This window comes from Quercus suber, unplaced genomic scaffold (assembly GCF_002906115.3).
Source record: "Quercus suber isolate HL8 unplaced genomic scaffold, Cork oak 2.0 scaffold_21, whole genome shotgun sequence".
Taxonomy (NCBI): Eukaryota; Viridiplantae; Streptophyta; class Magnoliopsida; order Fagales; family Fagaceae; genus Quercus; species Quercus suber.
Genome location: NW_027069486.1, coordinates 666,032 through 682,037, shown reverse-complemented (window position 1 = coordinate 682,037; position 16,006 = coordinate 666,032). Strand labels below are relative to the sequence as shown.

The 16,006-nt window shown below is 36.1% G+C and overlaps 1 protein-coding gene and 1 long non-coding RNA gene across 2 annotated transcripts; both read right to left on the bottom strand.

Annotated features, from left to right (window-relative positions):
* Positions 1–2,620: 2,620 nt before the first annotated feature.
* Positions 2,621–4,336, bottom strand: LOC112028059 (uncharacterized). Its single transcript, XR_010625087.1, has 3 exons — positions 4,271–4,336; positions 4,012–4,174; positions 2,621–3,829 (listed from the first exon to the last, which is right to left on the bottom strand). It is a non-coding gene; the product is annotated as an uncharacterized LOC112028059 (long non-coding RNA).
* A 1-nt stretch (position 4,337) lies between these two features.
* On the bottom strand, positions 4,338–15,636 carry LOC111988295 (mitogen-activated protein kinase kinase kinase 5; the record flags this gene model as incomplete). Its single annotated transcript, XM_065763453.1, has 5 exons — positions 14,650–15,636; positions 8,939–9,020; positions 7,660–8,109; positions 7,496–7,583; positions 4,338–4,358 (listed from the first exon to the last, which is right to left on the bottom strand). Coding segments are annotated over exons 1-5 (735 nt in total), but the record flags the coding sequence as incomplete, so codon positions are not given.
* Between the last annotated feature and the right edge of the window lie 370 nt (positions 15,637–16,006).

The following is a 16,006-nucleotide window of genomic DNA, read 5'->3' as shown; positions in this document are numbered from 1 at the left end:
ACTATTCCATGAAACACTAAATACCATGTAGTGCAAGTATTACACGTAAAGGGTCCAAATCAAAATTTTGAAACATAATGTATACTTTAATCTAAAACCAATTACTACCAATATCTTATGTAATCTTCTTAGTTATATCAACGTTTACTCTTTCTCACAAAAAAAAACAACGTTTACTTATAATTCCTAGTAAAAAAAACGTTTACTTATAACGTTCATATAAAGGCGTCAAGGTTGTTTCAAGCACTAGATTTTTTTTTTTTTTTTGAGTAAAATAATTAAAATGCTAGACAGCTCCATTGTATTGCTCAGCTAAAAGGAAAGCAAAGGTCTGTGCCATTAAAATGACAAGGGACTAGATGCTAACGGCCTTTTAGCCTATCACCGCCTCCACGAGTATACCATAGGGTCTAATCCCTGACGTCTTCACTAAAGCCCTAAGGACAAAGTGCTAAACAATATAATTGATCTTGTTAATAAGTATCTACAAAATAATTTTTAATAAACTATTTTAAAAAAGATTTAACGTTACCTTTATGAAAAATAAAAAATTGTCAAAATAATTAATTGTTTTTTTTTTAACCTTTTCCAACAATTTTTTTTTTTTTTTTAAATAGCTTTTAAACCGATACTTTTAGGACATCTGATCTAGACATCTGATCTATTAACATTTCCTTCTCCAAAATAATTAAGGACAACTGGACAAAGCATTAAAGAAGCCAAAAACAGACTTCCTAGCTATTTCTTTTTTATTAAGCCTCATTCAAATGCTCAACTAAAAAAAAATAGAAAAGGCTAAAGGGCTAGATGCCTATGACCTTTCTGCTTATTGAAAGTTGACACCTCCACTGGTATACAATGAATTTTGGTCCAACAAACGTTGAACTAACTTCCCGTCATGTTCTTCAGGAAACGATGCTCTAGTAATATTGCAGCAGATGGTCTCTCTGCAGGATTTCTCTTCAAGCAGCACTGCAAAAATTCCCTGCCCTCAGATGACAATGTTTCAGATATGGGAGGGGCATCCTTCGTTGCCCTGTACGCAGCTACAGGCTGCATCAAATATGATAAATGCAACTTAAACAAGAGAGGGAAAATCTAACTGCAAATAACCCGATTAATGCAACTCCAACTACAATATAGCATCCACTATGATATATCCAAAGACAGCAGACAAAAGCTACGGCTGAATGCAGAAGGCAAAAAGTTGCCAAAATTTGCCAAACTTTACAGAACTAGGTAACAACATGAAATAATAAGAAATGTCATCCGATTACCACACTTCAGTATCTCCTATGAGTAGACAATGACATTGCAATGCCACCAGATACATCGTAAACATATGCCACAAATGCTCGTCAGTCGTCCCTCCTCCATCATGGGTGATGGAACCCACATGAGAAAGGTGGGAAAATCAACACTGAAATTGATTGATATTCTGCTACTAGCAGGCAAAAATAATTTGGTCTATTTTTTCTTATTACCATTAAACATTTCTAAGATGAACTCCCAATTCGGTGGACATGCCAGCCATAATCATCTCATAACTCCAAAAACATTTAAATAAGCACACACTCTTCTTCATCCACATCTGATAGCCTGGACATGTTATGTGAATTATAAGTTTTATTGATTTACTTGAATTACAATGTCCCTTAACTTGATTTATACAGAAATGACAAATCTAAATATTGAAAAGAGATCATAAATCAAATCTAAATAGGACTGGAATTATATATATAATTTCCTAAGTCACTGTTGTAACAGAAAGATTGTGGTAAGATTCACACATATAAATTCAGTCCACCTCACTTAAATTTATCACGACACTTGAATTGTACTTAATAACAAACGGACTACAAGTTTCATCACATACATGCTACTATAAACTTCACTTTACCACTACAAAATTAGCCACTAGTTAGTGACCAACAAGTACACTGCCAATAAAACGTATTTGGCAGGGGGCAGTGCCAAAGTGGGAACCGCTTCAAGGGGAGCCCAGAAAGGAAGGTATGAATTACGAACATCAGGGAAATGAGAGGAAGGAAGAACTTGCACATTATATATTTTTATCATAACTATTGTGTGCTTTTTTTTTTTTTTTTTTATTTAAAGCAAATATGTGTGTTACAATGAGAGAATACTATGCATATCGATTGTGTTCGTAACTAGATTTCAACATGCATACTTTAGAATGTATAGTAATAATAATTTTTTTGTAAATGGAATTATGGAATTTTTTGGATTAATTACTGCATTTTAAAATAATAAACAAATAGATTGATAACTAATGTATCTTACACATTTTGCAACCAATTTTTTTCTTTACAAATTGATTTTATTAACCAAATTTCTCTTCTACTTATTTCATACTTCAATAACTATATTCTCTCGAATCCACAGCATTATCAATTAACATTTTCTCTAGATCATGTGTTGATGCTAAGTTATGTCTGTCTTTTAGAAGAAGGCCTACACATTAACATCATTATTTGAACAACTAACCATCCACCCCCTTCCCTATTTTACCATCACATTAAATATAATATATTAAGTTGATTGTTTTCTAATTCACAAAATGATCCCGCGCATTGCGCGGGTTAAACACTAGTTTCAATAATAGTACAACCCAAACTCCAAATATCTACAGCAAGAGCAAGATCAGAACTACGACAATGATCTGCATAAAGATCAGGTTTGAAGATCTGCAGAAAGACAATGATCTCAGTAGGCAAAGATAAGGTCTATGACAAATTGATGTAGCAGCAAGAAAATACCTCAGGAGCCATCCAGTGATAAGTTCCCCAAATAGAAAGATTAGCAGCTGGTCAAGTAAGCAGTGCAACAACTAGTCCCAAGTTACTTAAGCCCAATATTAGAAACATCAACTAGAATCCCAGAAAGTGAATTATTTATAATGGCAAGTTGGCAACATCAATTCTTTTTATTTTATTTTATTGGTAAGTTGGCAACAACGATAAAAGAGACCAAGAATGTTAATAATGATGAACATGACGAGACACCAACTTATAGAATTAGGTATGACCACTAACCCAGTTAATCACCCATATTTCTTTTAAGTATCCTCAGCTCATTACTGTGGCCACGGGGTAATTAGCTACTGGAAATAACAACAATGTCTTACCAAAGGATTCACTAATTTAAAAGCAGGCACCTCAGCATCCACCTAAATGCTTGAAGTAGGGAATTGAATAAAAAACACGGAAAGAAAGGCAATATTACTAATTGTAATATTTTACAAGAGCATTCGTCATACTAAGGATTACACTACACAGATTCTGCTTTCTTGTAACAGGGGTCATGCTGATGTCATAACCATAGAGTCAATCACAATTGAACTTTTGAGCATGACCCCTGTTACGAGAAAGCAGAATCTGTGTAGTGTAATGATGTCACAACCATAGAGTCAATCACAATTGAACATTTGAGCATACAAATGTCAAATTATCTACTTTTTAAAAGAAAGTTATCCAGAAGTTTTTAAAATCTTTAATGAAAAAATAGGAACACCTAGGTGAAGTCCAGAAATTTTCTCACCAAAAGTTCAAGAAGATTATGGACTGCTAAGGTGAATCCATACACAGGAAGAAAAATATGATGCAGAAATACAATCTACTAGATGTAAAAGGAAGAACGACTACATTAAAAGAGAAACCATTAGGCAAGATAAAAATCAAAATAAAACATGATACAATAATAAAGAAGAAGATGAAAAGAAGACAAATTCACATGTTTAGCCAGCCCAAAATCAGCAAGCTTGACAACTCCAGATGAATTAACAAGCAAATTAGCCCCTTTGATGTCCCTATCAACACAAGAAAAGAAATAAATTCCAAATGTCAAATAAAGTGTCATATGAAGCAAATTAACCACAAGACCAATGCCACACTGAAGAGATAAATAGAAATTTCACAAACATAAGTGTTAAATTCTAATTTGCAACACCATGTAGATGTTTCAACAAACCAAATTAAATGTGAATTGTACCTGCGAATTGTATTTTTGCCATGCAAGTAAGCCAACCCAGAGAGGATATGGCGAGTAAAATTGCGAACAACAGGCTCTGTTATGGCTTCACAATGTTCACGAACATAATTATTGATTAACCAGGATGAACATACTCCAGATATATATAAAACCGGTCATTGACCTGGATATGCATAACAGTAATTTCATACATTGCTTCAAGGATACTAATGTAAACAATGTTGAGAATGTCTAAACATGAAACTGGGAGAATACTCACTATTTCACTACCATAATACTGTACGATATTTGGATGCTTCAGCTGGCTGAGAAATTTGATTTCATGTAGGAGTAATAGATGCATGAGGCTAGAAAACCAAATAAATAATTTTAAAAACAGAAAGAACCCTGTTAATTATAAAGATAATTTACCAAAAGAGTAATAATAATAACAATCATACTAATAATAAATAAATAAATAGAAAATTTATATATATATATATATATATATATAGAGGATTTAAAGCTCAACATCAAAGAACACATGTCATACATACTCCCGACTCACAGAGAACAAAGACAGCAGGAAACAGATAAGCATTTTTTAGACCAAACTTCATAAACAAAATTCACTGGCCAAACATCAATCAACTAAGATACTTTTTTCTTCTAATGAATCACATCACATGGATTAGGATTGTTCTGAATAATTACAGAATCCAAGAAAAAAAAAGGTGCCTCCTACAGAATCCTACATATTAACAAGAACTCGTTATCTACATAAAATATAATATAAGATCCTTATCCGCATAATGAAAGCAACAACTATGATAAAAGGAACAGTTAATAAAAATTAATAGATTATTTTTGCTAAAAACTTTCTTTTTTGAGGAACTACCTAAGTTAGTTTTCTTTTTCTTTTTCAATAGGAACATTGCCAATGTTATGCTCTCTCTCTCTTTTTCTTTTTCTTTTTTCTTTTTAATTAGAGTTGTTAGATTAACTCAGAAATATTTTTTCTTGGGAGTGGGGGGGAACCTTCAACATGACTCTGCCACCGACTCCAAAGGTTTAACCAGTACCTATTTATACAAAACATTTTGATAGTCAAATCACAATGCAAAATTAGTTACTTATCTTACACAGATCTAAATTACACGTCATACCTACCCTTCCCCCCCCCCCCCCCCCCCCTTCTCTGGGGAAGAGAGAAAGAATGTGCAGCCCTTAGAGCAAGGATTGCATGACTAAATACATCATTGTATGCAAAGCACATAGGACAGATCCTCTATTCAAATAAATCCTCAGGTGAGCAAGGAGAAAGGGGGGGCTTGTTCATGTATCATAGAGAACTCATGCAGAATCTTCAATGCCAAAATATCAATTCATTGACATTTCTCAATGAGGAAAATTTTTAATGTGAGAGTCCTGGGATTTGATGGCAGAATTAAAAGGCCACAAGAAAAAGAACACTAGTAGGGTGACAACCTCAAATGCAAAGTGTGTGTGTATTTATAAAAAATAAGAAGGATAACTGATAATGCACGGGATTGAGGTACTCTTGAAGGCTAAATAAATGAAAAATATTTTTTTCAATTAACTGGGGAAGTTCCGAAGTCATAGAAGTACAAAAGTTCACCAAGAACACACAGACTTACACATATAGAGGAAGGCATTATCCTAATATGATTTAAAAAAAAAAAAAAAAGAAAAAAAAAAAAAAGAAGATAATGCTCAGGATTAAGGTATCCACACCATATACTGCAAAACCTTCCTAGTGAAAATTGAAAAGATAAATAAATAGATAAAGAGGTCAAATTGCCTCAAATTATTTGAATTTGGTTTCTTTAATGGGTTTACATGGAGTGAAAGGAAAAGCTTTTTACTTGGTGCAAAAGAAAAGGAGTTTTCCTTGGCATGGAAGGAAAAAGTATTCCTTATTGAAGAAGTAATTGGATATTCCTTGTCCATCAAGGAAAAATTAGAGTCTTATAAATAAGTATTGTTGCAAAGGGTTATCCCATAGAGGGAGAGGAGAAGACTCTTAGAAGAATATGGTGTAGCTTTCTTCGAAGAGTAGTTTGACTGTTTATATATTTTTGTGTGAAAAAGTTTTTGGGTATATTAGGGTTTTGGGATTGAGTTTACGTGTGTTAGATTTGTAAATTAGTTTGTGATTGTGAGAGGATTTGTTTATATTTGTGAGTTTTGTGAGTATTATTTGTGTATGTCAATTTGGTTTGTAAGGTTTGGTTGAGTGTGGTTGTAATTCATATTGTTGATGATGGATTTTGGTTGGCATTGCCCGTGGACATAGGCTTGAAGTCAGCCAAATCATGTTCAAATATTGTTGTCTTATGTGGTTGTTTTAATTTCCATTATAGCCTTATAGGGAAAGTTACCAAGGATGGAAAATTAACCAGCACACATACACCAATCCCAGTAAAATCATATATAAAGAAATATAATGTATGGTCCATTAATATGCCCATGCAATAATTAGCCTAAGCATAACTGCACCTGCATGGTCAACCATCACCAATGTTCACATGTTCGAGTTCCAACTATTCATTGCATGCATATCTACCATAGTTTATCCACAAAAGCTTTGAGCTATTTGAGGAAATGGATGAGCTAATGGTTGCCCTATTATGAGGAACAAGATATGGGATGCAAGCTAAACCTTCTTTTTTCACACATATATAATGAGCAAAGGAGACCAGCCTTGGTGCAATGGCAAGTGCCTTCTACCAAAAGCAAAAGCAACAGGTCGTAGGTTTGAGTCGAGGAATCAGCCTCTCCAAAAAATTGAGGGTGAAGCTACTCACCACGACCTCTTTCAGATCTCGCAAAAGTAGAAGTTTTATGAGTTTAAAATATATTGCCAAGATATGGTAGCAAAGAACTCCCTAAGATATGAACAAAAGTAAAAACTTTGCAGCAGCTATTAACCCATGTTGGTAGCATAAAATTAACCATAAATCAAAATCAAGACAATTCATACCAAGATCTTTAGTCCTTACTAAAAGATTTCCTTCAACAAATTAGGACAAAGGCTTGATATGTTTGATAACAATATATTATGATCCTAATGTCCCATATGGATTAAGTATTTATAAGATCTTAGGCACCCTCCCCTTGCAAGCCGGTTTTGTGGTCGAGTCTTGGAGGGGTAACCTAAAGACTAGATTAAAAATGGTTTTTGCTAAGTCATTGAATAACTGTTAGGTGAGTGGAGCCGCTAAAAAAAGAAAAGAGAAAGGGCAACCATCGTATCATTGTTGATAGAGTGGGCTGTCGTGGATGTCGGCTATAGAGCGTGGTGATATGTTATGATCCTAGTGTCCCACATGAATTAAGTCTATGCTTAACAATGTGTTTATAAGCTCTTGGGTACCCTCTCCTTGCAAGCCTGTTTTCAAGGGTGAGTTCTACCCATGGATTCCTAACACAATATATGCAGTTATAGAGTGAACTAGTAGTGCAACAAATTCTGGAGAATGACCTGCTGTAACTGCATTATACACTCTGCAGATCCTGGGTCATCGGGAATTAATACAACTTCCTTCATCGCACATAAAGCTCCAGTTTCCCTGTAAGAAAAGAGTAACTGTACTAAAGACTTTGCTGCAGGTAAAGAAACTAGCATAAGAAGTAAATCAAGCATACCTGTTGGTGGCAACATAAACATGTCCAAATGCACCGCTCTTGATATGTTTTCCTTTATTCCATTGATTATTCATCGGTACTGACTCCGATTTAGCTATAGGTTGGGGAGTAGGAGCAGATGGTGAAGGCATGGCTGCTCCCAGAGGACTGTGAAGGGAAGAATTATCAGAACTGAAAGCAGGTACTGACTCTGATTTAGCTATAGGTTGGGAAGTAGGAGCAGATGGTAAAGGCATGGCTGCCCCCAGAGGACTGTGAAGGGAAGAAGTATCAGAACTGAAAGCACTGTAACCAAAGAACGCAGGGGGATGGAATCCTGGAATCATTTCTGTTGATGGTATCTCTCTTGAGCTTTCAGAGCCATTTTTCTCTGTATGCTCCTGCCTACATGACTTATCACCATAATCCATACTCTTTTTCACGTCTCTTGTTTCACAGCTAGCAAACTCACTGAAATAGAACATGTCGACAGAAGCAAAAGGTTAGCTCAATTATGGTGAACTACAACTAATAAGCCAACACACAAAGAATCAATCAAAATTCAGAACATTAAAGGGTGACGAAAATTAGCATGTTTTCCCAACAGGTCAACAAATAACATGCAACTGACATTCATTTAACGCAAAGGAATCCCGTGGATGTGCTTTTATGCACGTAAGTTATGCAGTTCACCAATCAAAATCCACGCTTCTCATTATCAAACTCACACACGCAATTTGCACACAACCAATTCGTGCTTGATTTAGCTATTATAAACAAAATACCAATTGATCACCAATTCGCCTTTGCAAACTCAGACAAAACAGTGACACAAATTGACAGGAAAGAATAAAAAACCAAAGATGATTATTCTACCAGGAAAAAAAATGCCTAAACTTGTAATTTACTGGACTTCCTAAACTCTACATTTAATAGGTACAAAACTTGAGAACACCCGATAAAAATATATTATATATTTATCACCATCTCCAAGTAAAATGATAATACATTCTTCTACTAATTCATTCATGTCTTCAAAATAACTTATCTAAAAATAAAAAACTACTCAATCCACTTTGATATTTTCCTTAAGCCACATTTCAACTTTTTATTTTTTTACTTTATCAAGACTCATTGGTTTCTTTTATTTCACTTTTTTTTTTTTTTTTTTCTAATCCATATACTAGAATAAAAAAATAAATAAAAATATAGCCTCATCGCACGCGCAAAGCGCGTGTGAGGCTAGTGTGTATATATATATATTTGAAACTGTGAGTTTGACCGCAAAGACGAAAGGTACCTTCTAATTGGAGAGTTTGAGCAAGCACTGTCTCGGTCTCTACCTCTATCTCTATCCTCAAGTCCTCTCCTAGGACACATCTGTAAAATTGTAAAGTACAAACAGAAAAACAAGAACTGATTTGAGAGAAAACAGTTACTCTGAATTTTCTTTTTCAAAATGTTTATAAGCTCATAATTATACTTTAACCATTTGTTCTGTATTTATACACAAAAGCAGGGGCTAAACTTGGTGCCCAAAATGCTAACTAACTATTTAAGGAATCAACGAATCAACTAATGACATGTGGCAAGACTGTAACAAACTTTGCTAACTAATTCTTAAATGAAACGGTGCGTTTCTCATTTTCTTTCTTCCTTGCCGTTTTGTATTTACATCCTTTGTTCTTACTGTCGTTTTGCTCTTCCTTATTGTCTCTGTTGCTGCTGTCGTTTAAGTCATCTTCAACACTCCCCCTCAAGTCCAATGTCTCAGACTTTGTGGCTTGAACTGAACTGTTTTCCTTTAGAGACTTAGGCCGGAATATATCTTTCAAACCAAGTTTACTTGAAAGTCTTGTAAATGCTGTCATTCCCAGAGCCTTAGTGAAAATGTCAGCTACTTGGGAATTGGTTGTCACATGAAATGTTTTAATCTTACCTTCCAAGATCTTGTCCCTAACCAGGTGGCAATCAACCTCTATGTGTTTGGTTCTTTCATGAAAAACCGGATTAGCAGCTATGTATAGAGCTGCCTGGTTATCACAGAATAACATAGCAGGTTTGTGGTGATCAACTTTCAAGTCTTTGAGTAGCTGCATTACCCAAGTAATCTCACAGGCTACACTAGCCATTGCTCTGTACTCGGCTTCTGCAGAAGATCTGGATACAACTCCTTGCTTCTTGGACCTCCAGGATATTAGAGAATCCCCCAAATACACTGCATATCCAGTGAGAGACCTACGAGTATCAGGGCATCCAGCCCAATCAGCATCACAAAAGGCCTTGATATGTAACTCTGTGTTGCTAGGAAAGAAGATTCCTTTTCCTGGTGCAGCCTTGATAAACTGAAGTACTCTGTGTGCTGCTAACAGATGTGGTTCTCTAGGCTGTGATACAAACTGACTCAGTCTGTGTACAGCATATGTTATATCAGGTCTTGTTAAGGTTAAGTACAATAACCTTCCTATAAGTCTCCTATACATCCCTGGTTCATCAAGTAAAGCTCCTTCATACTTAGACAACTTAAGGTTTTGTTCCATGGGAAACTGAACTGGCTTACTCCCTATGAAACCTGTATCTTGCAATATTTCTAAGGCATATTTTCTCTGTGTTAAACTGATACCTGCATCAGTTCTAGCTACTTCCAAGCCCAAGAAATACCTTAGTGAACCAAGATCCTTTAATCCAAATTGATCATCAATAAATTTCTTTAAGGCAGTAACACAGGTAGGATCATTTCCAGTCAATAAAATGTCATCAACATAAACCAAAAGAACAGTAAAAGAAGTTCCTTGTGAATGTATGAACATGGAGTAATCTGATTTTGACTGCACAAATCCCATCTGTAACATGGTGTTTGAAAACTTTGCAAACCATTGTCTCGAGGCTTGTTTGAGATCATAGAGGCTTTTGTTCAACTTGCATACTAAACCCTCCCCCTTGCTGTGAAAACCAGGTGGGAGAGACATGTAAACATCTTCCACTAAGTCTCCATGCAAGAATGCATTATTTACATCCATTTGATGCAAAGGCCACCCTTTCACAGCAGCCAATGAAAGCACAATCCTAACTGAAACAGATTTGGCAACTGGGGAAAAAGTTTCAGAGTAGTCTAAGCCAAGTTTCTGAGTGAAGCCCTTAGCAACCAGCCTAGCTTTGTACCTCTCAATAGAACCATCAGGTAAGTGTTTGATCCTATACACCCATTTGCAGCCTATGGCAGTCTTGCCAGGAGGCATAGGAACTAAGGACCAAGTGTTGTTTACTTCCAAAGCCTCAATCTCTTTGTCCATAGCAGCCCTCCACTCAGAAAATTGAACAGCCTGATGAAAGGAGACAGGCTCTGAGGGAGTAGCACTTACTGCTAGGACAAAGGATTTAAAAGTGGAACCCAAGTGAGAATAGCTCAATGAATCAGAAAGAGCATAAGGCAGACCAGACTGAGGTTTGGCACTAACAACAGCTTTACATGAATAGTCTAATAGGTAAGAGGGTTGTACATGAGGTCTAGTAGACCTTTTTAAAGGAATTGGAACAGGTTGAGAAATGGATGTGGTATCTAAATCAGGATTAGAATCAAGGACAGGATTAGGAATGCAGGTATGGATGGTAGGGTCTGAAGAATTGAAATCAGAAGGAGGATTTAAAGTGACAGAATCAGATTGGGAAGCAACTAGGTCAGGTTCTAAGATGGAATGGGCAGAAGTAGTGGAACAATCATAAGCATAAGAGGAATTTGAATTGATATGAGGAAAAACAAAGTCATTCAAGTAAGAAGTGGAAGGAGATGAATTAGAGATGTAAGGAAAAATAGACTCATAAAAAACAATATCTCTAGAAATGTGGATAGAATTAGTAGCAAGATCTAACACTTTGTAGCCTTTTATGCCATGAGGATAGCCCAAGAACACACATTTTCTGGACCTAGGTGCAAATTTATGTCTATGAGAAGATAAGGTAGAGATGAAGCACAAGCAGCCAAAACATCTAAGGTGTGTATATGAAGGTGGAGAATGGAAAAGCATTTCATAGGGTGTTTTATTACCTAGAGTCTTGGAAGGCACCCTATTAATCAAATGGACAGCAGTGAGGATGCAATCACCCCAAAAACATAAGGGTACTTGAGATTGAAATTTCAAAGCTCTAGCAACATTAAGAATGTGTTGATGCTTCCTTTCAACAATGGCATTTTGTTAAGGAGTATCAACACAAGACAATTGATGTAAAATTCCATTAGAGTTGAAAAAATCTTTAAGATAAAATTCAGTCCCATTATCACTTCTAATAGTCTTAATGGATTTGTTGAATTGAGTTTTGACCATAGAAGCAAAATTAGGGATAACAAACTGAGTATCAAACTTAAGCTTGAGCAAATATACCCAAGTACACCTAGAAAAGTCATCAACAATTGTTAAAAAATACTTGTAACCTTCAATAGTACAAGTGGCAAAAGGACCCCAAAGATCACAATGAATCAAATCAAAAGGAGCTGAAGAGATATGAGTACTGACAGGAAATGGGAGTCTCTTTTGTTTGGAAAAATGACAAACATCACAACATGTAGTTTTATTGAAAACATCAATGTTTACAACATCCTTTAACAGTTGAAGTTTAGAGAATGAAGGATGTCCTAATCTATTGTGCCATAATTCTGTGCTTGAAGAATTAAAAGGACTATTACAGGTAGTAGCAGTGAGAGCAGTAGACTTTTGTTGAAGTGAAGAATCCAACAGGTACAAGCCATTGCTCTCTCTACCCTGACCAATCATGCTCCATTGAGCAAGGTCCTGAATGAAGTAACAATTACCAAGGAAAATTATACAACAGGATACGGTTTTGGTAAGTTTACTAACTGAAATCAGATTAAAATCAAAAGATGGAACACATAACACATCTTTTAAAACAAGAATGGATGAAATTTGCACAGTGCCCACATGTGTGACTAAGGCTTGATCCCCATTTGGCAAATAGACATAAGTGTTTACAGTGGAAGTGATGGAAGTGAATTGAGACACTGAATGTACCATATGGTCAGTTGCACCAGTGTCTATGATCCAAGAATCAGTTTTGAAAACAGTCTTATCAACAACTTGGGCAGAAAACACAGAATGAGAAAAATTAGGAGTGATCCAAAAAGGATTACCTAAGAAATTAGAAGAGCTGGAAGTTGAGTTGAAGGAAGAAGGTGATGATGTTTGTGGTAAAGTTGAAAGTGCATTGGGTGTCATGACAGAAGCAACATGACTGGAGTGAGTGCCAAAACCTGAACCTGAAGCTGAACCTGCATACCCTTTGAGAAAAGAGAGCAATTGCTCACATTGAGCTGGAGAAATGGAACATTGAGGCTGATAAGAGGAAGGACCACCACCAGAGTTTTGCTGCAGAAATGGACTGCCAACATGATTGCCAGATGCACCTTGTGCAATGCCAAAGGATGAATTCCCAACACCATTCTGGAAACCAGTTTGAGCACCAAAAGGAGTATTGACCAAATTCTGAATCATGCCATCAGATTGGACTCCTTGAGTGGGTAAAACATTGGATTGAGCATTGGGAAAACCAATGTGACTAGCATCAAACCCAAAAGAACCTAAAACTTGGTTAACCATTGGCCTATTGCCCCCTTTAGGCTTGTAACCAGGAGGATATCCGTGGAGTTTATAGCATTTATCTGCTATATGTCCAGTAAAACCACAATAGGTGCAAACTGGCCTATCTTTCTTTCCTTTCCCACCAAATCTATTCTGACCTTGAGCACCTTGAAAAGACTTATTATTATTCACATACATTGCCACAGCATCCAGTTGCTGAACCATATTAGCAGTATTTCCTAAATTCTTCCTTTTCTCTTCTTGTAAAACTAAGGAACATACTTTGCTAAGAGGAGGAAATGGTTCAATAAGCAAAATTTGTCCAATCAAATTGCCATAGTTATCATTCAACCCCATTAGAAAACGAAAAACGTGTTCTTTGTGTTGTGCATCTAATTGAGATGATTTGGAACCACAAACACAAGCACAGGTACAAACAGTAAAAGGTTGGTTATTCACAAACTCATCCCATAAGGTTTTGAATCTAGTAAAATAAGAACTCACCGAGAGTGATCCTTGGACCAGATGAGAAATTTCCTTTTGCAACTCAAACAATCTCGGCGTATTATCTTGAGAAAACCTATTCCTGAGATCAATCCACAGATCTCTTGCAGAATTGATGTACATAACACTAGCCTTGAGGTCAGGACTGAGAGAGTTGGTCAGCCATGAAAGGATCGTAGTGTTGCACCTATTCCAAGAATTGAATAGATGTGAAGTTGGATTTGGTTCTGAGATCGAACCATTAACAAATCCAAACTTATTTCTGGAACTCAAAGCCAGAAACACAGATCTCGCCCAGGTCATATAATTCTCAAGACCAGTAAGAGGCTGAGATGTGAGAATCAAACCAGGATTTTCATTCGCTGGTAAGAAATATGGATTATTAGCTGATTCATCTCCCATGGCAGTACTACTGTTTGGCATAGATGAAGAAGAAGGTGCGCTTGAAGAATCTGAAGCCATTAGAGACTAAAAGATCAAATTTAGAAAGAAAAGTTTTGTTTGGTTGGTGAGAAAGTGAAAGAAAATCGCTCTGATACCATGTAAAATTGTAAAGTACAAACAGAAAAACAAGAACTGATTTGAGAGAAAACAGTTACTCTGAATTTTCTTTTTCAAAATGTTTATAAGCTCATAATTATACTTTAACCATTTGTTCTGTATTTATACACAAAAGCAGGGGCTAAACTTGGCGCCCAAAATGCTAACTAACTATTTAAGGAATCAACGAATCAACTAATGACATGTGGCAAGACTGTAACAAACTTTGCTAACTAATTCTTAAATGAAACGGTGCGTTTCTCCTTTTCTTTCTTCCTTGCCGTTTTGTATTTACATCCTTTGTTCTTACTGTCGTTTTGCTCTTTCTTATTGTCTCTGTTGCTGCTGTCGTTTAAGTCATCTTCAACACACATCTTGGGTGAAGGGAAAAGGAAGTTAACAGAACACGACCTTTCCTTGGGCAATGGCCGCGACGACGATGACGATGACAATGATGACCGCACAGACATCTAATCGCTACGGTTGAGCGAATCAACCAGCAAAAGTGGCTCCATCAATGACGACCGCACAGACATGTGATCGTTGTGGCTGAGCGAATTAACCACAATCTTTGTTTCCACTTCTGGGAGATCAAGCTGTTCGTTTGATTGTGTTATTTCGTTGAACGTTGGAGCCAAACAATCTAACGTGGATTTGAGGTGTTTAAGAATGAGTTTGAACATACGGGCTTTGCTTACCACATCCTTAACTGTGTCATGTAACACTGCAAAGCCCTGTCCAAATGCAGCCCCAAGAACAGCCCCACCCACAAATGTTGCTACCATGACTGTCCTGGTTTGCTTCGCTCGCGACGCAACAGTCAAACGTCCAAATTCACCCAAAAAAAAATTAGAAAACCAATTAAGGGAAAAAAAAAAATTCACAAATTCAAGATTTCACACGCCTAGATCGGAGCTGAAACTTGACGGAATTCACACCCATAGCGACCCAGATTTATTTTTAATATCTTGTGGCTGAAACTTTACGGCATCGGAGTTCTTAGAGCATTTTTTGACCACTCGGATAATGTGACCCAGACCAAACTTGACGGAATCGAAGTTCTTGGAGACCTCAACCGTGTTGATCTGCGCCAGAAAGAGAACAGAGAGCTGCTCGGGAGGGAATTGAAAGACAATTACATACAATAGCCGTAGCTATTGCACCATATCTCAATCCGCCAGAGAGAGAGAGAGTCATAGACGGAGGAAGAGAGCGAGCTTTTTTTGGAAATAAACTGTTTACTGAAAGATACACTGTTTACGCGTTTGGTACGTATTTGAATACGAGTTTCAGATGTAATGAAGATAGACTGTTTACTCTTTTTTTTGGACGAGAAGATAGACTGTTTACTGAAAGACTTGAACAAGAGAATTTAGTCCTTTTAGAACTGGATAGAAGCTTCTCTTAAATAAAAATATTTTGGCAAAAGTCACTTTTAGTCCTTACATTTTTAAGAGATTTTCATTTTAGTCCCTATATTTTATTTTTACCACTTTTAGTTCATATTCTTAAAAACGCTTCTCTTTTAGTCTCTGCCGTTACATTAGAAACGGAAATTACATAGCTGGCAAACGGCATGCACTGTTGGCTTGACGTGACCATTAAAATAATAATAAAAAATGCGACGTCAGTATTTAAATTAAAATTTTAAATTTATTAATTTTAACTAAACAAAAAGAATTAAAAACATAATTAAAAAAAATCACAAATCGATAATGAAATTTAAAAAAAAA